Source organism: Anas acuta, chromosome 1 (assembly GCF_963932015.1).
Source record: "Anas acuta chromosome 1, bAnaAcu1.1, whole genome shotgun sequence".
In the NCBI taxonomy this organism is placed as follows: domain Eukaryota; kingdom Metazoa; phylum Chordata; class Aves; order Anseriformes; family Anatidae; genus Anas; species Anas acuta.
In genome coordinates this window covers 38,957,373-38,982,075 of record NC_088979.1, presented here as the reverse complement: position 1 = coordinate 38,982,075, position 24,703 = coordinate 38,957,373, and the positions used below count along the sequence as shown (strand labels likewise).

Here is a 24,703-nt window from a genome sequence, read left to right as displayed (position 1 = left end):
ACAGCATTTGATGCTTTAAAACTAAAGAGAGAATCTTTCCAAGTTGCTTTTCACGCCACTCTTTGCAGAATGAAAGCAAACCAAATAAGCATCAAGAAAAACCTGGAATATTTTGTGTGTGTGTGTTCATGAGATAGTTTGAAAATGTCAGATAAAGGCTATGTTGTTCTTTTCATTTTAACCAGAAAATTCTCAGCAATATCTATGTAGCAGGAAGATGATATTCATCAATTGTTACATTATATTCAGTTTCTCTCGTTTCCCAAAATGCACAGCTGCTGTGTCATTTTAAGATTTAGAAGTCACCACATTTATGTTTTAACGATCAATGGCAGCTGTTGATCTGAGTCATTAATGAGATTTTGACTTCATCTGCATCTAAACCCTGTGTATTCCGCAACAGAGTATGCTTGGAAAATGAGATTTCTCTCATGGTTATAACAAAGAGTTTTACAGGCTTGAGCTGAGAGGATTCGCTCTACCCTGTGGAAGGTTACATAGTACAAACTTTCTGTTAAATGAGAAGGGGCAGAAGGAGAACTCTTGCTGAGTTTTCAAATACTACCCTTTGGTCTATAAGCACATAGAAAATGGCCCTAAGGTGAAGGTATCTGCCACTTCTATGTTGAGAGTGAAATAGTAGAAAAGTCTCCTCAAAGTGAAATGTGATTTTGTAGCTCACTCATTTATTAAAATGCTATCTATTACACTTCCTTTGAGGGCAGCAGAGTACCTTGAGAATGACAGATTGAGTGCATACAATGTCACTTGGGGAATGTTTAATATAATGTCATAGATATTTGGGTATAGTAAAACTGTTCTTAAAAATGGCAAACAATGACCTTCCCAAACAGTCTTCAAATTGTACTTCTGATGCATAATAAATCCCTCCTCATAGTTAAATATTCTGGTATTTAAAATTTGTTGTATCAGAGGTTTTATGTATCAGTAATACCTTGTTTATAGGTTAATAGAGAAAAAATATACATTTTTGCAAACAACAGAATGAATTTCTAATAGGGTTCCCTTCTTGCACTCTGCCTTTTATGATGTATGTATTTCATTAACCTTTCTGTGTTTTCACTAAGAGACTTGTTCTGTCTACTTCAGATCCTTGAGAAATTGTACTGGTTAATTTCTCCTTACCAATAGGCTATAATTCCCAATATAAAAATACGACAATCATCCAAATTAAATGTTAGTGAAAACATGAAAAACAAAAAACAAAGAACAAACAGGAAAAAAAAAAAAAAAAAAAAAAACAAACAAAAACATTCTCAACTACAAAGTTTTCTTATAGGAAAACTGCTATAGTGTTTTATTTAGTCCTGCTGAACTAAGAGTGGACATAGGTGCTTCACTGGGAACGAAGATGGTTCTTAGGAAAGTCTTACCTTTTTCAGATGATTACTAATTATAGTCTAAACAGGACAGTCACTGTTGGAAAGTCTAAAGTACTACGTATTAGGACATGTGAGAAGTAGCTTGGACGAGCTATGAGAGGATGCTAACATGCAATTCTTTGTGAATATTGAAACGAAACTACTATTTCAGATATCTTAGTTTCTCGAAGACAACATCTACTAAGTGGGTCATCTTGTCATAAAAGGAAATCAGGCTAGTCAGGCAGAACCTGTCCTTCATAAACCCATGCTGACTGTTTCTGGTCACTCAATTGTCCCATATTGTGGTGGTTTTACCGTGCTGGGCAGCTAAACCCCACAACCGCTCTCTCACTCCCCCTCCTTTAGATGAGGAGGGGGAGAAGTAAAGCAAAGAACAACTCACGGGTTGAGATAAGGATAATTTAATTAAAGGGAAATAATTATAATAATTAAATAAAGACTACCATGAACTAAACAATTTAACTAAGGGGAAATAAAAAGGGAAAAGGGAAAATAAAAAAGAAGGGAGGAAAACAAACAATTAAAATAAATGAAGGCTATATGGAAGTGCAGAGGAAAGAAATTACTCTCTACTTCCCACAAATGAGCGATGATTGACCACGTCCTTGAAGCAAGGCCTCAACGCACGCAGCCGGTGTTCGAGAGGAGGACCGACATCTTCTCAACAAGAGCCCACCCCTCCCCTCTTCTTCCTGTTTCCACCTTTTATTGCTGAGTGTGACATCACATGGTATGGAATATCCCTTTGATTGGTTTAGGTCAGCTGCCCTAGTGATGTTTCTCTCCTCACTTTTTTGCCCATCCCCTAGGAGGGTTAGAGAGAGTCCTGATGCTGTGCCACTGCTGCTCAGCATTAGACACAACACTGGTGTGATAACACTGCTGTTCCAGCTACAAGTGCAGAGTACGGCACTGTATGGGCTGCTGCTGGGAAAGTTAACATTCCAGCCAGACCCAGTACACATATGTACTGTGTGATGGCACTCAAGATGATCTGCTCCATAATCTCCTCTGGGACCAATGTCAGGCTGCCAGGTCTGTAATTCCCTCGATCTTACTTCCTGACTCCTTGATTGGAGTCAAATTCACTTCAATCTACACAATCACAAAGAATCATAGTTGTAACTATTGTTGTAGAAAAAAATGTACTAAAACATTCAAAGCCATGACATAATCATTGCTTTGTAAGTGGTTCATTATTCAGAGTTAACTTTGTTGGAATATGGTTGGCATAGACATTTCAGGAATAGACATTGCTTCTAATTTGGCCAGAGAAACTAAGAAAAATGAAAGATAATATTAAAGTTGAAAAGAACAACATCTTTATCTTTTTCAAAATCTATCCAGTGCTGATTAACATTATTTCTTCATCCCATTTGTTCTATACAAATCTTTTGATTTGGTCAAGTGCCTACATTTCAGTTCTTCAGCATCATCCTCTCCTTTACAGTTTAGTATATCCTTTGGCTTTTGACATGCTACATTGCAACTGTAGCCTGTGTTAGCCCTAAATCTTGTCATTTGGGCATTGCAGAATTAAATAACTAGTTATAATTTCATACAAATAACTATTATTGTACCAGTCTAATTCCCTTGAAGAGTTTATGGAGAGTTAGTCCCAGTCCTTTATGAGCTTGGGTATAGGACAGAATGTCCATAACCTCTAGGTGCCTGGCATCATCATCTAGATGTTGAAAAACTCAGACTGTAATGTGCTTAGCACTTTCCCCATCTATTCTCCTTTATCACGTTTCAGGAATTGCAGTGGAAAGTGGCAGAAAGTCCTTGTGATAATGTTGTCCACTAACACCCTCATCTTGTGAGATAACTGGCTGCTTTCTACTTAAAGACCTTTTGGAAGAAATGAGTAAGCTAAAAATACTGTTCTTATGTTTGAATGCCGACTGTTTTGGAGATTAGGAGAAGGGAAATGAAGAACAGTTCAAGAGAGAGCTCTGGTTACCATGAACTGAAAACTCAGTATCATAAACTAAGTGAAAGGTTGATCTCAAATGTCTATCTAAGCAGTGGTTCAACAGAAAAAGTCATATTACTCCAGAGATTGCTTTGCTTTTTCATCATCTATCTTACTATCAATGATAATTAAAGGCAAAATCAAACAAACAAAATGAACTGTATGTGCTAACTGTTTGCTGAATATCTCTTTAATGCCCTTTATAAATTTAGGGCTTAGAAAATTGACCTTCCTGGTTGAAATAGCTACTGGCTAAGAGCAAAATCATGATTTCAGGTCTTATCCTACAGATACCTTACACATGTAAGTAGTGAATATCATGGGATTAATTATAGTAGCTGCACATCTTGGCCCTTGGACAATTCAGTCTTGAGTAGAGGCTAAGGCTGATTCTAAGATGTGAGTAGCTTTGTTAAAGCCATTGCAAATCTTGTCCGATATTACCTGTGTTTTAGTATTGCACAATTTTAAAGTTCATTCCATATCAGACAGCATATCTGAACAAAGATATATTTTAGGAAGTAATACTCAGAATTAGGCTTATGCTGAGACAGTAGTAGAAGCAGAAAAATTATCTTTGTTATTGCTAGGATGTCATGGTTTATTTTAGTGTTTAAAAAAAAGCAAAGAAAAAAGCTGATACGCATAAAGCATATATTTTTTGTTAAATATGTTATATTTATATTTGAGTATTAGTTATGCTTATACTTGTATTAAATATGGTCAAGCTTTTTCAATTGCTTAACCAATTTCATGGAAATGTGGCTTATGTCTTGATGAGATCTGCAAAACAAAAAAAGCTTTCCTTTACCATTTTTGTCTTCCAATCACACTATTCCTGATGAAATGTCAAAGAAAAAGGAGCTTTTCATCTTTAGGAGAACCAATTCAGAACCATTAAGTATAGCTCAATCTCTTGTACTGATGGGAAAAAAATAAATACTGTTTTTGGATTGAGGATAAAACACAGTATATGCCAAATCCCAAATAATGTATAGGGAAAGCTATGAGCAAATGAAGAAGTTCTGCATGGAATTGAATATGATTCTGTATATTATATAAAGTTCTAATAGAGTGTAAAATGTAGTAGGCCTTTGTTTCAATACACTCAAGATCATCTCACAGTTTCACCCTTGCCACTAAAGCCCAACTTGTAATTGGGTAAATAATGTTTTTAGATTTGGAAGGTCCACTTTGAAGAAGTGCTGGGTGCTATCTTACCTGCACATTCACTCTTTTATCATTTAAAATGTGCATTAATTAACTTTTCTGTTTTCAGAAGACATTTTTCCATAATGGGAACAAACGTAATATACTTCTCATTATTACTTCTTCCAAAAACTAGTTTTCAGTATACAATGATACCATACAAAAGCATGCCTTTTCTTATGCTGAAGTCTATCCATCCATAGGTCTTTCCATGCACACTTGTACTTAATCTAATTGGATCTAAACTTATAACATGAAAAGATTATTTTCATGGTAAGGGAACATACTTATCCAATACAAAGTATAGGAAAAAACAAAACAAAAAAACAACACCATACTATGTTTTTTAGATTTAATATGCAAAACAGGATGAGAACATACATGTGTAACATGCATGAGGTAATATTACTATGGGAAACCTAGTTTTGCACAACCATAATGAAATATTTTATCATTTATTTTAATAGTTAGCTGACATTTATGCTTCTTTGCTAGGAAAGGGAAAGTAAATTAGTTGAAATAGTTTTTATTAATTGTATAGATTTTTCATATGAAAATAATATTTGACTTTATACCATACTTTTTAACTGATGACAACATTTACAACACAGGACTTGACTTGAAATATAGGCTGGAGGACCTGAAGAGGTAGGATGGGGTACTTACATAGTTGAAAAAAAATGTTGTGAAATAGTGATCATTAGCTAAATCTGCTCTCCTGATATCTTGCTACCTTTTCACTATATGAAATACAAAGATATAGAAGCTAACTTAAAAATTACAGCTGTTAGTACTGTATTTAGTCAGCATTAGTATCTATTGTTTCCATTTGTGCAGCATTTAATGAGGTAAAAATGCAATTCACTCTTTCACCAGTAGGTGGCTTTCAAATGAAAGTTTTTTTTTTTTTTCTTTTTTTTTTTTCATGATTGTGGAATTGTTATCAATGAGAATTAAGTCTTAACAAAAATTTAAAAGGTAAAGAACAATACGCATAACAATTATCTTGAGCTCATATTTGTAAATAGTCATAGGCTGGAATTCAAAGGCTTGTATTCTTAGAATACCAGCAGTATTCATAATTTTTATTATCCCACATAATATAGGATCCATTTTTTCTAGCTTTTTAACATTAAATTCCTTATTGTTGCTAATTAGGTCTTTCTCTTCTGCAATTGACTGTTGCACAACAGTAGCATAGTTACACCAGAGTGTTTTAAGTGCATGTCCTGTGTACTAAATTCAGCCTAAAAACAGTTTTGCAGATTACCTGTAAATCTACAGGCATATCTAAACCACATGATGAGTGCAGCATGGATATTTCAGAAAACAGCACTGACACAAGTCTTTAATCCACCTGTTTTTTGCAACATTTTGTAGGATGTACCAGCTCAAGCCAGGAAGGGTAGAACATAAACTCTTTATGCTACCGTAATATTTTTCCTAAAGAAGAAAAGGCTAAAGAAGAATAAAATCAGGACCATGCCTGATTGACATGTGTGACACATGCACCTGGAAGCACAGAAAAGTAAACAGCACCAAAGCAAAAACAATCACCGGGGCAGGAGAGGAGACAAAGCACACCACATCTTTCCTTTCTAGTTACACTGTAGTTTATTTGGGTCTGCCATCTTCTCTCAAACATAATCCCAAGGTCAGCTATCTCAGGGTTTCTGTGCAGTGGCCATCTCCTGAGCACTGTCCAAAACCAAATTTTCTCCAAGGCAGTTACAGCCATCCAGCATTTTCTTTACCCTGCTAGCCCTACAAACTCAGCTGCTTGACATTCGCCCGCTCCCAATATTTTCACTTACTTTATAGCTACCCCACCCCCGAGAATTTAGCAGGTTTTGTGCTGGGTAGGTGTCAAATTAAAGCAACAGGACCAGTAAATAGAACCTGTATAAAGATACCTGTATGGTTTATCTCCCTGCTATCTAGTTAATAGCTTCTGTTGAATGAGGCTTGTGACAAGATTCAGTTGAATCTGAATCTTAGAAAATTGTAGGTGGTTTTAATGGTATATAATTAAATTGGCTTTTAGTATAATACTACTAATAATACATAGACTACTACCATTTCCCTCCAAAACCTTTATACTTATAATACTTAAAGACTTTTTCTTCCCTTTCCCTCTGAGAATGTAATGAAATTAATAACAGTGGAAGGAAGAATTATTTGGGAATACTGGTCAAAATCAACAATCTTGATTCCACCAAGTATATTTCACACTCTCTTTTTGATTCACTTTTTCGGTTAACATATCTAATTTGGGGAAAAGCTCTTTTATGCTTGTGTCTGCCATTATTTACTTGCACGGAAAATCTTCATATAGGAAAGAACTAGGGAAAGGAAAGCCAATGAATGAGAAAATAAATGGTTTAAGAACAAAAGGTGGGAGAATAATACCTTAATCTCTCCAAGCAGCGAGAGAGTTAGAAAGGAGAAAAAAATGTGGTAAAGAAACTGTGGAGAATTGGAGGCTTATGAAGAAAAGTGTCTCTTGTTTGGAGATATTGCATATGTCTTCCAGCTGCAGGATGTGAAACAAGATGTCAATAGCATAGCTGGAGGTTAAGGTAGGGCTTTAAGACAATTGGGACACATGGAATGAATTGCATAGCTGCCACAGTGAAAATTTATTTGTTTCTGCATCTAGAAATTTCACAGTTGCTCCAAATACATGCGCAGTGGTATACTGCTTATGGCAACGATTATGCTAATTGACAGTAGATGATGCACTAATCCAGTCAGCTAACTGGAATGGAGTAGAGTGAATTACAATAAAGAATAGGATAAATATTCTGTGAAAGGGAAGACCAAAGTTCTACTAGTAGGATTTCAGTAAGTGGATCAGAGTAGTGATTCATTGTTACAGTCTCTCTTCAATATATGTCTCAAGACAAAATGCAAACAAAACAAAGCAAAGAACAAAATAATCAAATAGCTGGAGACGGAAAAATCCATTTCTAGGGATCCTTTCTCCAAATTCTTTTTAGAAGTATTTTTTAAATCATGAAACATGGCACATAACCTCTTTTTCAAAACTTTTTAATGGTTAGTCTGTGTAAGATTCCCAATAACATCAAGAGTTGTAAGTGCCGAGTCCTTCTTTGAATCTTGGTAAGGTCTTGACATCAGTGACATCCTGTGGCATTGAGTTCCATAATCTAATTATGTGCTGCATTAAAAAGTATGTCCTTTTATCAGATTTGAAGCTGCTGCTTTTCACTTTCACTTAGTGTCCTTTTGTTCTTGAATTATGAGATGCAGGACTGCAGAAGCTCCTGATCTATTTTCTCTTTGCCACTTACCATTTTTATACTTTCATCATATCCCTTCTTATTCATCTTTTTTTTTCTTTTTTTTCCTAAGGTTAACAATTCCATTTTTTTCCAGTCTTTTCATATGAAGGCTTCTCTATATGCCTAATTATCACAATCACTCTTCTCTGAATACCTTCTAATTCAGTAATATCCTTTTTGTGATGGGGTGACCAGTACATTACACTATTCCAGAGGAGGGAAAATTATTGATTCATATAATGACATTATATTTTCTTTCTTATTCCCCAGCTCATTTCTTATGCATCTTAACATTTTACTTGCTTTTTTGACTGCAGCTGCACATCGAACAGGGCTTTTCATTGAGCTGTCTGTAGTGGGGCCCAGGTGTTTTTCCTAAGTTGGTGCTATTAATTGAGATGTCTGGTAAAGTGAATGATTCCTTACAGTTTTTCTCACCAATATGCTTTATTTTGCATTTAAATAAATGATTTTCACCTCTTTTATGACTGCCCATCCATCTAGCTTGGTCAGTTACCTCTGAAGTTTCCTGTCTTCTTTACACTTGGTTAACAGTCTTTTTTTGTGCAATCTGCAAGTTTTGCTACATTGCTGCTCATTCATTTTTTTCATGTTAATTAATATATTTTGAGCACCTGGTTCTTGTATGGCACCTTGAAGCACCCTGCTGTTAACTTTTTGCTATAATGTAAAACGTTTTTTTTTTTTTTTTTTTCTTCCAAAAATCTTTTAGAGAGGTTTTGCTTCATTTTGCATCCTATCCCAGAATGACTTAATCTCTGGCTGAAATGGTGAGGGAGTTAGTCTCTTGAGAGGAACCTTTTCTTGCCACATTTATTCAGTGAATCTAACAAGGTTAAGGACCAGTTACCTTCACAATTAAATCTAAATGTTCATGAGATAGCTATGCTCTTTGTGACCACAAGTACGGAAATTAAAGACAGAGGATGGAAAAGTAGTTAATTTGTTCAGTATGTTAGGCAGACACATGCAAAATTAAGATCGGAGCAAGCTGCAAGTAATAGTTCTTAACCCTGTCTTGGTGATAATCCTAGCTAGCAGAAATATTATCAGTCTAAATAGGCAGGGAGCCTGTAGAGTATAGAGACTATTTCTTATGCCTTTGTGTGAAGAAAACTTCATGTGAAAATAAAACAAATAAATAAATAAATAGAAATCTAGTGGTAAAGTTTTAGGCAACTGTTATTTTTCCAGACTCTTCCAGAATCTGATATGAACCTAGATATCTTAAGATTTCTAATCCTCCAAATTCTCCTGGAAAAAGGGAAAGGCAAAGCTATTTTGATGCTTTATATGTCATATCATCCCCTAGGCCTGCTTATTTCCTGGTATCTCTTTCTCTTTCTCTCAAGTGCTCCCCATCCTCTCCCTGAGAGAGTCAATATCTGCTTCATCAACCCTGACTGCCTACAGTGTGCAACAAGCTCCACCACCTTTCTTCATGAAGAATATTGCTTGCACAGAAGGCTTCTCAAACTGCTTGGGACACCTTGCACAGAATCATGCTTCTGCCTTGAATTCAGAAGGGACACTTAAAGAAATCCTGAACATTTTGTTGGAAATGTGATCAGTCACCTGCAACTTAGACCCTACCTGGAAGGGAATAAGGGAAACTTAAAGGGAATAAGGACAACTAGAACTTCTGATATTCCCAAAGATTTGTCTGAAGGAAATGCAGTATTTTCCATACAATAATCCATCCAACCCTAAAACAATTTTGGGTGGAATGGAGGTTGACAACAGGTATAAAATTTCTTTTTTTTTTTCTGAACAAGCTTATTAAAATGGTAGCAACATCTCTATAGTTAGAACTGGAGTCTAATAAGATTTTAAGGTTGAATATGGAATGCAATCTTGTCTATCTAGGGACCAATTATGCATACATATATATATATGCATGCACACGTGTGCGCAGGTATGTGTATATTCATTTTTGCTGAGGAAGTTATTTTGATATAGTCAAATACAGGATGCTGACTTAAAAGAGTATAACAGTAAAACCACTTTGGCCTTTATTTTTCTGCATAGCAATACACAAACAAATCAGTATAATATAGCACAATCAAAAATATAAGTAGAGTTTCTTGTTTGAAGGAGGAAGAGAAAGAAGACTTGGTGCTCTTCACTTTTTTTTTTTTTTTTTGAAATACCACAGTGTTTGTGCAGCATAAGAAACTGATATAAGAAACTGAGATAGAACATATATTGTACAGTCATATCTATTAATGAACATAATACAACATTAATGATGCCTTTGCATCGAATATAAGAAAAGAAGCTGTACAATGTGCCATTTAGTTAATATAGGGAAAAAAAAAAAAGTGTACCAAACACATGAGCTCACTTCAGTGAATAAATAAAAGCTAAATGCTTTTCACAATATATTTGCAAAGCAGTAACCTAAGAAAAAGTTATATAAGTGTTTACAGTTTTCCAGCCAAACCTAAGAAAATGACTTAATGTTAAGTGATTGAAGGCTGAGTTTTGCAGAAACAATGCATATGAAAACAGTGTGAATATTGTAACTGCTGCTGGCTTTGTACTGAAAATATCCATACTTCGCATTTGCTGTGGATTAATATATCTCTTGAAATGTATGTGTATTCAGGTAGTATAAGAGATTAATATATGCCTTTCTAATGGTACACTGCCATTTGGTAGAATATCACTAAATATTTTTCAACATCTCTAGGAGGCTGTCACTTATTAAATGGAACCCCTATTCCACTATTTTTTTATGTAAACACAGATAAAATGCATCAATAAATAAACATTTGTCTGAAATAAATCCATATCCTGAGAATATTCCATTGCAGAATCTATACGTTTTTTCACTTTTTTTTTTCTTTTCCTCCAGAACTTGTATAAAAATTAACGTGAACATAGAAAAGATTTAACAGTGCTTGTCAGGCACATTTCATTGTTGTCTCCTTTCCTGAGAAGGTTGCATATTCCTCTGTGATCCCCAGATCTTCGTAAGATATTGAAACCCATGAGAGATATTGCAGTTTTCAAATGAAGTGTTTTAATACCTTCCATCCCTCCATCCTGTTAGTCTCTAGTAATAACTTCTTCCTGGAGAGTGGTATCAATGTTTATAATTTCAATGTACAAAATAGTAAGTGAAAGAATACAGTGGGAGTAAACTGTGATGGATTATATTGCTAATACAACTCTTTGTTTGGAAGATCCTGTTTCATATCCTTAAATTTGTGAGAAGAAACCTGTCATCTCATTGGAGTTTTTATGACAATTTGGAGTGGGCTTCACTGGTGTTTTTTAGTACCTCTTCATTTCAAAAAATAAAAATAAAAACAAAGTGATTATTTTTTAATTCAGTCTTAGCAAACTAATAGAATTATGAGATACAGAAGATAACTCTTCTGAATTTATATATATTTTTTTCTTCTGAAATTCACAGGTATAAAAAAGTTTCCAAGCTTCCCACTCAGCTACACTACATTTAATCAGGAACTGGGGCAATGTATTGTTGCTGCTCCTACTGATGATTTCCTTATTTTTTACTATTATAGAAACAGTGATTTTAGTTAAACTTTTGATAAAATAAATAGTAATTAATAGTAACTGCTAGATGTACATTTCTGTAACTTTAAATAACCCTTGAGAGAAATGCCTTATTCTGTTTAAAATCTTTATAACATGTTATATTGCTTGTGAGATAACCAACACAGCCCCTATTAATCAAACTCCAAGATAATGCTTAATGTTATAATATAATCCCATAATATTTTCCCTAACATTAATACACAGCATGTCTTTTTTCATGCAGCATACAGTCCATATTCAACTATATGTTATTTTTATCTTGTCTGCATAAATTTTCTATAAATTACATGTGTGCATTGTGTAACTGAGACAGAAAAAAAATCATTGCCTTCCTTACCCACCTCTCATCACCTTATCACATTTAACATTCTTTAAATAAATTGATATTTGATACATATATTGATCAAGTCTTTTCTTATGGCTTTATTGAAGGGAAGGCTTTCAGAAGCGGCTCTTGAATATCTGGCTTGCAGATCTCAATATGTTGAATTAGGATGCATAATTTATGGCTGACAGAATTAGTTGTGGTATGTGGAAACAGGTAGATTTAACATTAAATCCTGATATAAAAGGAACTTAATAAAGTCTTGGATCACTTAATTTGTGAGAGAGATTACAAACTAAATAAAGTCAAAGATGTACCAGAAAATCATTCAGACATTAACAGCATAAGCCTAAGCTTCTCTGTGGCCCAAGAGATCAAAAGGAAAGTATGTGAATGGTACACTTAATTTTTCTTTGTCTGGAGACATACCAAAGTAGTCGTCAGTGGAAAATCTATGTTGAGCCAATCAGGAATCCAGTGTTAAGCAAAATGGATGATCTTTGTAACAGTTGTGTTTAGCACAACACAAAATGTGTTGCTTTAATCATGACTCTAATTGGCACCTTTGTTGACAGTCTCAGAAGAAAGGTCAAGGCATGGCTAGGCAATGTACTGATGGACTGTCTTGCTTACATCTGTAACTGCCTTGGCTGAATGCTGCAATTTATTGAGCAGATGTACTTTTTAGAATCTACTGTCGTTTTAGCAAAATTCAGTGGCTAAATACCGTATCTATTTGATCTTTTTTTTTTTTTCCTTTTGTTATTTTCTTTTTTTTTTTTTTTTTTTAATGCTTTCCTACAAATAGTGTGCTTGCTGCGTTAAGTATAGTAGAGAGAAAGTGAAAGTGTTGGTAAAATACTGAAAAAAAAATCTGAAACACTTCACAAGTTCGCTCACTTTTTTTTTTTACAGAAGTATAGGAAAGAATACAAAGAAGCATTAACACTAGCTAGGCCAAAATACGTTGGGTATTTGAAGAAAGTACTTATTAGAACACCTAAGTTTAAAAAATGTCTGTTCCATATATAGTCAAATTCTATGAGGCAGGCACTCCTAGAGAATGATTCAGAGCCCTAAATTAGTTGACTAAAGTTAGACAGTGTGAATGCCTCCCACAGTAGCAATATGTTGCAGAGGGACAGAAAGGAGACAAGTGAAGGGAGAAAGAGATGAGCACAGAGTGATAAGTACTATAAATGAAGTAAGGCTATAGTGAACTTTAGAATCTGCTTGAAATGGGTGGAGGGCTTTTTTACTTTTATTTTTATTTATTTATTTATTTGTTCTCAAAAGGGAGATCAGTATGTTTGGTATAGCACATGCTCCAAACCAAGTAGCATCTTGATAGGTAACCATAATGTTATATATGGAGTGGTAATTCATGTCGAGAAGATGGTTGATATTAATAAAGAAGGGGGAGATTTGGGAGTGTGGCCATGGGGGTCGGTAAGCCCCGTGGTTGATGATAACATCACACTCTTAACGATGACGTCATCAGGAATGTAAAAGACTTTAGAGGGAACAAAGAAGGATGATTCAGGAGACTCCATGCAGTCTCGGGTTTCTTGTTCTCCAGCCATTAAGGCATGGAAGTTTCTGGGTGTTTGCCGTTGCTGTTATATGCAAAGTTGTTTGACCAATGAAAAGTTGTTTTTGAAAAGCACTGCTGTGGGGTGAAGGGTAAAAGAGGGGAGCCTATTCTCGAGATTAAAAAAAAAAAAAAAAAAAGGCAACACGATTGTTACATATGGAGTGGTAAGTCGTGTCAGAAAAATGGTTGATATTAATAAAGAAGGGGGAGATTTGGGAATGTGGCAATGGGGGTCGGAAAGCCTCGTGGTTGGTGATAACATCAAATTCTTTAACGATGAGGTCTTAGAGGAAATAAACAAGGGTGATTGAGGCGACGCCCTGCCTTCTGGGATTGCTTGTTTTCCCCTCTGTTAAGGCACGGAAGTCGTGGGGGGGGGTTGCTGGTTAGAACTGTTTACATTTATTGTTTAGTGTGGTTTCAAGTGTTAACGAAATGCGGGAAAAGCAATCACGTTTTGTTTCTTTCGGGAACCTTGTGGTGGGCAGAGCATGTGTAGAAGAAGAGGGAGACAGTCGAAGACGCTCCTGCAGTCTGGAACAAAAGGTTGCTAATGGTGATGGGGAAACCGTGAGCCCTTCACCCACAACGACCACCACAAAGAGAATTATAATATGAAGCGGGGATAGGATATCCATATGTATAGGCGTACTCGGGTTTCTTGTAAATATGTAACAGCAATGTCCTATATATATTTGGAAAGTTCGACGGTTCCGTGTGCGTGTTGGTAGAGCATAGACTCCCCGCGCACCCAGCGCTGTTTACTTGCCTTTTATAAATATTATTTTATGTTACTAAATTCAGAGTTGAGACTTCATTTATTACACGATGAAATTATGTCATCAATAAAGAAGCAGAAAGAAGGAATGAAAAGGAAGAGGCTAGCAGAACGGAGACCAGGACGGGAACAGGCACATTGATCGCCTCATGAAGACAGGTTCGGCCAGACTCGGCAAACCGCTCAAAGAAGCTCATAGAGAAAGTCGCTGGAAATAGGTGCACCAGAGCTAGGAAGAAGCTCAAGCCGAGAGAAGTGGATCCCTCGCACACAACTGCCCCTCGCTGGTAAGCAGTTGCGCATTATGGGGAATCATACGTCCTTAGAAACAAAGACTGTCCTGGTAACCTTACAGCTTATTCTCCTTAGCAATCAGACGGTTTATGATCCTGAAACATGGGACCAAACTGAGGTCAAGGCGTGGGACTCTGCAACTAAAAACGACAAGGTTGTGGCGGGATTGCTCAGCACCTGGCGAGCAATCTCTGAGGCCTTAAAGAGCCGTGTGGGACCAGTGTCAGAAACGTGTGGTTTTGCCACACAGTGAGGGAACTGCAGGCTCCTTTGGTGATGCGACTGCCACGCCATCGGCCCCTCTGCTGCTGCAGCCATCGAAGGCTTTTGCTGTTACGCTCCCTGGTGACCTGGACGTGCCTTTTGACCCAGGCCTACTGGCCTTGAAAAGGAGATGGATATGCTTTTGTTCGATCCAGGAAGAACAGGATACATAAGGCCTGAAGGCCGAGTTGCTTGACCACTTAAAGGAAGACATATTGTTCAAAAGGAATGGAAAATGGAGACTGTAAAGTCATGGAACTTAAAGGATTGTTTGTTACCTTTTCTGATTGTACATATGTATAGGTGTACTTGGGTTTAGTATGTAAAAGCAATGTGCTGTATATTTATAAGTTTAGATATTCATGTGTGCATATTGGTAGAGCATAGACTCCCCGTGCACCCAGCGCTGTTTACTTGTCTTTTATAAATATTACTAAATTCAGATTGAGTTGAGACTTCATTTATAACAATAACAATAGTGTAGGTATGACACCTTCAAGTATGAATATCTGTACAAACACAGCTACAAACAACACGAACTACAGCTGTAGTTCCTGGTGTCCACAGTCAATACTAGAAGAATGGTATACATATATAAATCATTCCTGTTTGAAGAAGCTTTCAAACAAATCAGAATTCATAAGAGAAGAGTAGGAACACAAACAGGAAAAAGAATGAAATGTCCTGGCCAAAGGCAGCAAGGGTAATAATTCTTTTGTAGTATAACAGGTACTGTAATCTCTAATCCCCATGATTTGCATGTATGAAAACATTTCTAATACACACAACTTTGAGGAATTAATTTGTTTAAAAAATGTTTGTCTTTAGTAAAAGAGCAAATATTTATACCCACAAGTAATGGTACCACAGTGAACAGTTATTTATTCTCATAAGGATTGCATAAATCTCTGGAAAAGGTGGTCCTGTTATAGTATTAATGGCTGTTCTGTTTTTGATTAAAATAATTAATTTAGATTGTAGGCATCTTTTTAAAGAGAATTCCAGAATTCTGCATGTACCTAAATTTATTAGTTTATTAGTCACTGTAAAAGTGGCTGGCAAATCTCAATTTTTAATCCTTAAAACCAAAGATTACTAAAGACAAACATCCTACATGTCACCGACTTTGATTTTTAATTTATATTTAATATCTGTTAAGAAGTCTTTCCAGCATTTAATGGGAGTGTCAGGGAGCTTTCTTGTCATGCATGGACTTGTAGTAGAACACACATAGTAATGCTTTTTATCCATCCATTTACCTACTTACCATCTGTTACTGTATACTGTGTAGGATAAAAAAATAAATAAATTAATTAATATGTAACCAACTATTGTGATCCCTTTATCACTGAGAATTTTTCCATTAGACAGTGTAATTATAGTGCCATATAAATATAAGACAAGTGTCTTATAAGACACATTACTGTGTCATAAAAAAAAAAAAAAAAGTATTGTGGTCTGGAGGAACAAACACTAAGGTGAAATAGGAAGCAAATGAAAATCTGTCTGTTAAAATTGACGGAGCCATTATTTCATTTGCAGTTCTCTTTAATGGACTTTCACTTTGCTGACTCACTGTAATTTAGCTCAGTAGAGAAAGTTTTGAAAATTAATATCTTTAGCTTTTTCTAAAGCTAGTATGTGAGTCATAGGTTGTAGATTCAGAATTTCCATTTTGTGAATAGAATCATAGAATAGTTTGGGTTGGAAGGCACCGTAAAGATTATCTAGTTCCAATCCCCCTGCCATGGGCAGGGACACCTTCCACTAGACAAGGTTGCCCAAAGCCCTATCCAGCCTGGCCTTGAACACTTCTAGGGATGGGGCAGCCACAACTTCTGGATAGACTGATATCAACCTGCATCCAGTGACTAGTTTTGCAGAAGTAAACCATATTGAACACACTGAGTGCACCCTCAGTAAGTTTGAAGACGACACCAAGTTAGGTGTGTGTTGATCTGCTCGAGGGTAGGAAGGCTCTGCAGGAGGATCTGGATAGGCTGCACTGATGGGCTGAGGTCAACTGTATGAAGTTCAACAAGGCCAAGAGCCGGGTCCTGCACCTGGGGTGCAACAACCCCAAGCAGCACTACAGGCTGGGAGATGAGTGGCTGGAAAGCTGCCTGGCAGAGAAGGACCTGGGAATATTGGTTGATAGTCGGCTGAATATGAGCCAGCTGTGTGCTCGGGTGGCCAAGAAGGCCAACAACATCCTGGCTTGTATAAGAAGCAGTGTGGCCAGCAGGCCTAGGGAAGTGGTTGTCCCCCTGTACTCGGCTCTGGTGAGGCCGCACCTCGAGTACTGTGTTCATTTTTGGGCCCCTTGCTACAAGAAGGACATGGAGGTGCTCAAGCAAGTCCAGGGAAGGGCGACCAAGCTGGTGAGGGGTCTGGAGAACAAGCCTTACGAGGAGCGGCTGAGGGAGCTGGATTGTTCAGTCTGGAGAAGACAAGGCTCAGAGGTGACCTTATCGCACTACCTTAAAGGAGGCTGTAGTGAGGTGGGGCTTGGTCTACTCTTCCACAAGCCCAGTGATAGGATGAGGGGGAATGAGCTAAACTTGAGACACGGGAGTTTTAGGTTGGATATTAGGAAGAACTTCTTTACCAAAAGGGTTGTTAGGCATTGGAATGGGCTGCCCAGGGAAGTGGTTGAGTCACCATCCCTGGAGGTCTTTAAAAGATGTTTAAAAGATGTAGAGCTTAGTGATATAGTTTAGTGGAGGACTTGTTAGTGTTAGGTCAGAGGTTGGACAAGGTGATCTTGGAGGTCTCTTCCAACCTAGATGATTCTGTGATTCTGTGATATTGAAGTAAAGCAATGCATTCTTGATAGGGTTTCCCAAACTGAATCATATTTTAGATTTATTTTTAGGTTGGCCTGGGCCAGCTGTTGTAGGCATAATGGTACTATTTATATTATATTGTGGATAAAATTGGTCATCCTATGACATTATAAATCTGTTTGATTTTACTGCACAGAAGACTTTAGATAGATTCCCATTTATTACCATCGAAAGGCAAATTTCAGCTTGCATTCTTTTATTTTGTAACAGGCAAGAAAAAAAAAAAAAAGGCAAATTATCTTCTGCCTGAATATATTGAAATAAATTTATATGTATATTTGTTCTGCTCAGAAAGAATAAGTGATCTTTTGATCGGTTGCAGAAAAAAAAAATCTACAGGTTATATTTGATATCTGATGACTATAGTTTTCTGTAGACAAGCTTATAAATGTTGCCTCTTAATAGAGAGGAAGTGAACTGGCTCATGTTTCAGTGTAACATATTTAGCAAATTGGAACTTGATAACTAGTAAATATTAGGATTTTTATCCTAAAATAAAGGAAAATAAAAAAGTAAATGCTTAAGTAGTAGAAAATTAAGATTTACTTATTATTGTAACTTTTTGTAACAACTTTACAGTCTTCTCTGCCCTAACTTCTGTATGTGTTTTGTCATCTTAAGGGATAGAGTATTAAGGTACAGTAGAGCACATTGGATTGATAGTGCATCCCTGAATAACAACTGCAGCAGTGGGTCACTATTTCTTTCTTCTGGAGTAGAGATAAGCGAAAATGCTTATCTCTATTCTTATGCTTATCTCTTATCGCATTTCATCACTATTAGATTTCTCTTTGCTCTGGAACAGGAGCTATGCATATTTCTGTATTACTGGACATAATAGCACTGTAAATGTCTGAGCCAGGGAGCACAACAGGGATCCAACAGGATCCAAATTCTGTATTTTGGCAACAGGAGGTCATCTGCCATAGCCTCTTCTTGGTGTCCTACTAATCCTGTAAAGAAAAATAGGGAACACAGACTGGGCAGAAGATGCAGCCATGTTCCAAAAGCGTAACCTTAGATGCAGCCAGAGCATTTTGAGCTACTTATGCTGTTCTTCATTTTCTGATGTCTCATAAAATATATTATAAGCATGTTTATTTACTTGCCTATGTACAATCTTACTCTAGTTTAAAAGTGTTAGCATTTTTATATGCCTGAGTAACAAACCACTGTACCTCAAAAATTAAGACACTCTGCAGTAGCTTCTTAGAAAATACTAAACCAGCTGGTTTCTCTTTGTAATTGAAATTGGGGCTAAAAGAATTTATCTTTAAAAAAAAAAAAAAAAAGGAAAAAAAAATTGAGGAAAAAAAAAAAAAACGTGAATTGAAAGCAGTCATTGTTAAGCAAAGAAACAAACAACAACAACAAAAAAACACTTGTTCTGTTACCAGTGTAATTAAAAACTAAACTAAAGATACTATCAATCCTATTTATTTATCCTATTTACTTGTTAAGCTCATGTATTTGTCATATAAAGCATATACTGTGTAATAGTATAAAATGTTTGGACCAATTTCTGTTCTGAGGTACAGTGCTGTACCATTAAGGAGAGCCCATTAATATCAAATATATTACTTATACAGAATAAAAGAGAAAGAAAAAAAAAAAAGATATTTGTATTTTATACCTTTTCCTTGCTTTTTGAATGCAGAAAAAAAAAAAAATCCATATAAATATGCAGTTTCTATTTTGATGTGTGACTGTCCATCTCAGATTATATTTCTTCAGGTCATTTAAAGACAGGATTAAATGTAGTTTAGGTCAACACTGTTTTTTGTCATTCTTACTGGTAGCAAGTTCATTTCACTGCTTATATTTTCATGTAGCACCAATGTCTAAATGAAGTGTTTTTTTTTGTTTGTTTGTTTAATAAAGACCTTCTAATTTCCTTTCACATCTGCCTTAGGACTAATAAGTGGAGTGGCAAGTGTCATTTAGTTAGATTGCGAATTTTGTATACGTGTATATAGAAGCTCAGCACAATTGTGTGTTTTTTTTTTTCTTTTTTGTTTTGTTTTGTTTTTTACTTTCTTTTAGATTGTTTATATGCTATGAATTTGCTTCCTGATTTCCTTGAAAAATGTTAGTTTCAAAGGAAGTTTCAGAGACCTCTTCCCTTTTACCTTCTCATAAACATTCTTGTGCATTTGGTGGGATGCCAGATGCATGAAGTCAAGATGCACAGACTGCATGAGAAGTTTTTAGGGCATCTCTCTGTTTTTGTGCATTGCTTATTGAAACTTGTTCTTATTCTGGCTAACAGTATAACGTGTGGCAATGTGAGATGAATAGCTATTGAACACTTTAGAGTTCTGGAACAAAATTGTGCTAAGTATTTAATTTTTTAATCACTGATGGGGGAAGGGGAATTTTCTGTCAGTTTTAACAGTGTCATTTACAATCATTTAGTTTAGTGTTGGTGGAAATATACAGAAGAGCTCAATTGTGCTGTGATAGCCTTTCATTGCTTGAGTGGTAGCGTTGAGCCTTATGTAAGCCAAATGTTTTTGAAATAGAGCTACTTACAGAAGCCTTACAGTGTCTCTGGAGGGATGCACCAGGGCAGGATTATACTGGTTTTGACTAAGGGGCTTGTTACCATTTTTCCTAGTGAAATTATATATTACTAATGACAGCAGTTTTGTAAGGAAACACAAGTGAAGGTGCAGTAGATATTGCAGTAGAAGGAGACAATATATTGTCTGCCTGCCTGCCTTTTGTTTTCAAGGTCTAGCCTTAAAAAATTAAAAGACAGGAGAAAAATAAATTATTAACAGTGCTCATGAAATTTTAAAGATACAAACATATCCTGAAATATAGTAGCAGGAGGGTGATAAACCCACACCCTTTCCATTTTTTTTCAGTAGTGGACACATTCATGCAACAGCACTCAAGCACAGATTCTTACTGCAGGTGCTTTTCCCATTTTGGGAGTTCACTGCCCTTGTTTTGTTAGCCTCAGCACTTTGAAAGTGTTGGCTCACCCGCAGTGCTTGCAAATATATCACTGTCCATGCTGCCTTTGCTTTTTGTATTTACTGGTGTCATATGCTTCAGGGTTTCTGATGCCCTTGAGAAACTGTGACCATTTTTTACATCTGAAAGAGTGCCAATTCATTTATTAAGACAGAGTCTGTGAGGCCTGGATAAATTTATTCTATCTAACATTTAATAAAACATTAAATTAGAAATGTGACTTATGCTGTGACATGTTTAACATTACCCTTCCAAGGTTTATATTTGAGAGTTGCAGGGCCCCACACTCCAGAAGGTAACATGCTATCAATCTAGCTCCAAGGTGACAAGGCCACTGATGTTTTCCTGTGGTGGTTGTTTAATAATTAATTTTTCATTGCTGGCATGTTCAATAAATAGATTGCAACATTTAAGACTAGTTTAATAGGTTTATAGGTTCCTTATAAATGCCAATAATTCTAATAGTTAATAAGAGAATAATGAATTTGTGATCAAAGTTCTTAAGATCAATCAAGCAAATTAAAGTTGGCCTAGGCCTAAGCTGTGGCTGGTTTTGTGTTGTTTTTACTATAAAGTGTACCCTGTGTGTATAAGCCTATCTGGTGAATTGTTGAATTTCTTAGTGTTTCACTTGTCATATTAATTTAAATCTTTAATCTGAGGATGTGGCAGGCATGCAAAGTTGTGCATTAAATCAATATTATGTTGCAGATGATGTCTCTGAAGAGGTTGCCATTTGTGTAGGGGAATGCAGTAATAGGAATAATAAAAAGAAATTGCATTTTGATCTTTCCACATATGTTATTACAATGCTGCTCACCCATTTTAAAAAACATACAGTTCTCCTTGTAAAGGCAATCCCTTGTACAAAGCTTTGTCACATACTCAAAATGCAAAGTAAAAAAAAAAAAAAAATACAGAGTCCAGATGGGGAAGTCTTGTCAGTTACTATTAGGATTCAAGAGAATCAGCTCTACGAAGAGGGAGTCTGTTGCTTACCAGGAATTTGCTTGGCATTTAAAATAGGTGTTTGTAGTCTCATTAGAGTTCCTGATAGTCAGGGATAACCTCATTAAGAAAGTTAATAAAAGAGGAAGATACATTTGGTTTGTCTTCTTGCCTAATATCTCATTCAGGGCCTCATTTTCCACTTCTTTTCAAACTTCTCTGTATAATCACTCAAACTGGTGCAAACAAGGTGATTTTGTGGTTTCACAGCCATTTCCACAGCTCTTTATTACTGCACACACAGTACGGTGGAAAGGGATTCAAAGCACAGTGATTCATTCCTGGCTCTGCAACTATTGTACTGAACATCCATTCACTCCACTATTTATCCATTTACTACATCTGTAAAATATAAATCAAGCTAATGACCTCAGTAAGATGTCTGCATTAAAAATGCTGGATAAGAGTTTATTATATGAGATGCAAAACAGTTGGAAATTGGGGCATTCATTTTTCTAGAACTTCAGCATCTGAGTCTGTACTGGTTCTTTTTTTAATATAAGTCTGCTGATACAGGACCTTGCAAAAAAAACTCTGTGATATACCCTGAAAAGCAGAGGGGAAAAATGTAACTTCTCTTATTATCTAGATTCTAAAGAAACCAACCTTAGGAAAGGCTGTGTATCTAAACCGGCCCCTGGCAATCTATACTTCACATTATACATCAAGGCATTTCTTTAGCCTTCCTCATTTCTGCCATAAACCAAGGATACTGCTTCTCAAGCTTGCACGTAAGGAAAAGACAGTGTGGTAGCAAGTAATCATTGCCCAGGCAGCAGTTAGCTGTGGCTGCTGCTCCTGTTTATCTGCTGAACAACTTCTAGAAAGATTATATTCTGCGTACCCACATGTGGGTGGAGAAAAGAAGTTAAAGGGTTTGGGAAATGAAGCTCTTGTGGTTATAGCAGATAGAAAGACTTGCAGATGAAAAAATATGTTGCACCCTTGCTGAGTAGAAATAAGATGGGAGGACATTGTAGAAAAATGTAAGAGAAAAAACTCAGGGTTTCATAAGATGATAAAAGGAGGTGAAGGGCTCACAAACCCCTGTTGCTGGAGGATTGAATTATGTAGCCTCAGCAGATGGGGACTCTGTGTATTTAGAACAGGTACTACTTATCAATAACTGGTACTATCCTGTTTCTGATGTTGGCAGTAGCTCATTAATACTGTGAATAATGATGATTATACTGACAAAATTTGTATTTCTTTACTGTAAGCAGATCAGGTGCTGCAAACTGGATTTGTCATGCTGCAAACCATCAGTGCTGCCTGCTCAGGGGAACTGATTGTTTTATTTGCCATTTTCAAATTTGGACTCGCAATGACTGCTTATCCTGTGGTAAGAGATCATTGCTGATCCATTTCCACAAATAGTAGCTGCCACTCAGTGGCAGGCAGTGACCTTGTTCTCCTAGTGGTGGCCTGTCACCTTTGAGAAACAAGTGGCACTGACCAGTGAATGCAAATTGCACTTCCTGCATAGCAGCTCACTAGAGGGGCATGTTCGTTGTAGGCTTATCTTGGGGCAAGACAGTTCTGTGGTGACTTTGTGATTCACAGCAGGTGATGAACAGTGGTAGTTTACTACTGAAGTATGTACTGACTTCAGGTAAGAAGCCTGGGTCTGAGGAGGTAGCTAAGTGGAAAAATGGGACTATGGCAGCTGGAAGGGAATCGGGTATCAGTACATATATAAATATACATGTATGTATATATTTATAAGACTAAGGATGTAACAAATAAGCTACTTAAGATTTTGAAATAAGAGGAGGGAATAAAGGAAGCAGTAAGAGGAATTTCAGTGTGGAAGTATTATGCTGAAATTCTAAGTGGTCATCCATTCATTTGCCTTGTGTACTCTCATTTAGTCTAACAAATGTCTTGATAATCCTATAACTGAAATCCACATAATATTTCAATGAAGTCATTCCGGAAACAAAGTGGGAGATTCAAACTCAGTACATATGTGTATATAGAACAGTCACAAAATCCCTAAGAGGTGCTATTTTCTGAAGGAGAGATAGTGGGTGGTTTGTCTGAAGTTAAGCATTTGGAATAGACATGATAGCAAGACTTCTTGATGTACAGTAAAAACACAAAAAGAACTGCAACAGCAAACCTATCAAGTTGAAGACATTTAGGAGAAAATATGAATATATAGCAACTATTCTCTCATCAAAAAAATAGGAATATTTATTAAAAATAATAAAATACTGATAGGCAAAGGGGAGAGCATATTAGTATGTTTGATTTTTTTTTTTTAATCCAATATATGTGGTTAGCAATAGCACAGCATTGATGCAGAATGATATGTGCATATGTTTGCATGAACAACTGGCCTTTTAACATTTCTCATGATCCTAGGGAAGGAAGACAAGCATTTGTTATGAGATTCCTTATTACGGAAGAGAGTTTTACTTGATAAGTAAGACAATCTTTTGTTGTCCAAAATAAATTTTGAAGAGGGGATGACTAAGAAGTTGTGTCTCCTTACTTGTTATAACTGTGATGAAATAACTCTTAACAAATTTGTAAAGTGTGAATTTTATATAAATTGTGCATTCAATTGATTCCCATTCCCTAGATATGTAACTTTAACTCTCCTTCTCTTGGAGGTAGTTATTTCAGTGAACCTGGGAGTGACAAATCCCTTTTCTGTCACTCTGCTGAACACTTAGATAAAAGTTCTGTGCAGCAAACCTCTGCTACTACTGAGTGAGAGTCCTTCTTTAGCCTATCCAAAATACTTTTCCTTTTTTCCTGGTTGCTTTTAGTCTGACATAATTGTAACCTTCAAGTTGATGTTAATATTCATCTAGGGTATGGAATCTTATTTCCCTCCTTAAATATCTCTTATGGTTGGACATGCTATGTGAAAGCCTGTGCTTGTTAATAAAGTACAGAATTTTAGGTCTCAGTTCATTCTATTTTAAGTTTATGAAAAATACCATTTCAGACCTACAGCTTTGTAACATTTGAAAAATGCTGACTTGTTAAAGATAACCATTGCATATTTCTGCAGAGAATGCTCTGAGAACATTTACTTTCTGGAAAACATCAGGTTTTAGGCTGAAGAAATGCCTCTTCTAATTCTATCTAAGTTAGTTCTTCCATGTTAGTGTTACT

General features: G+C 36.2%; 1 protein-coding gene across 5 annotated transcripts in view; it reads left to right on the top strand.

The window, feature by feature from the left end:
* The window catches only part of PCDH9 (protocadherin 9), a 722,486-nt gene that overhangs the window by 185,906 nt on the left and 511,877 nt on the right, over positions 1 to 24,703 (top strand). The window contains exon 3 of one of the 5 annotated variants that reach the window (XM_068675931.1): positions 9,269 to 13,646. The exons of the other annotated variants lie outside the window; for them this stretch is intronic. Within the exon in view, the coding sequence (XP_068532032.1) occupies positions 9,269 to 9,289 (21 nt within the window). The 3' untranslated portion in view covers positions 9,290 to 13,646. Of the gene's footprint in view, positions 1 to 9,268; positions 13,647 to 24,703 lie in introns of those variants that run through there. 5 annotated transcript variants of the gene reach the window in all.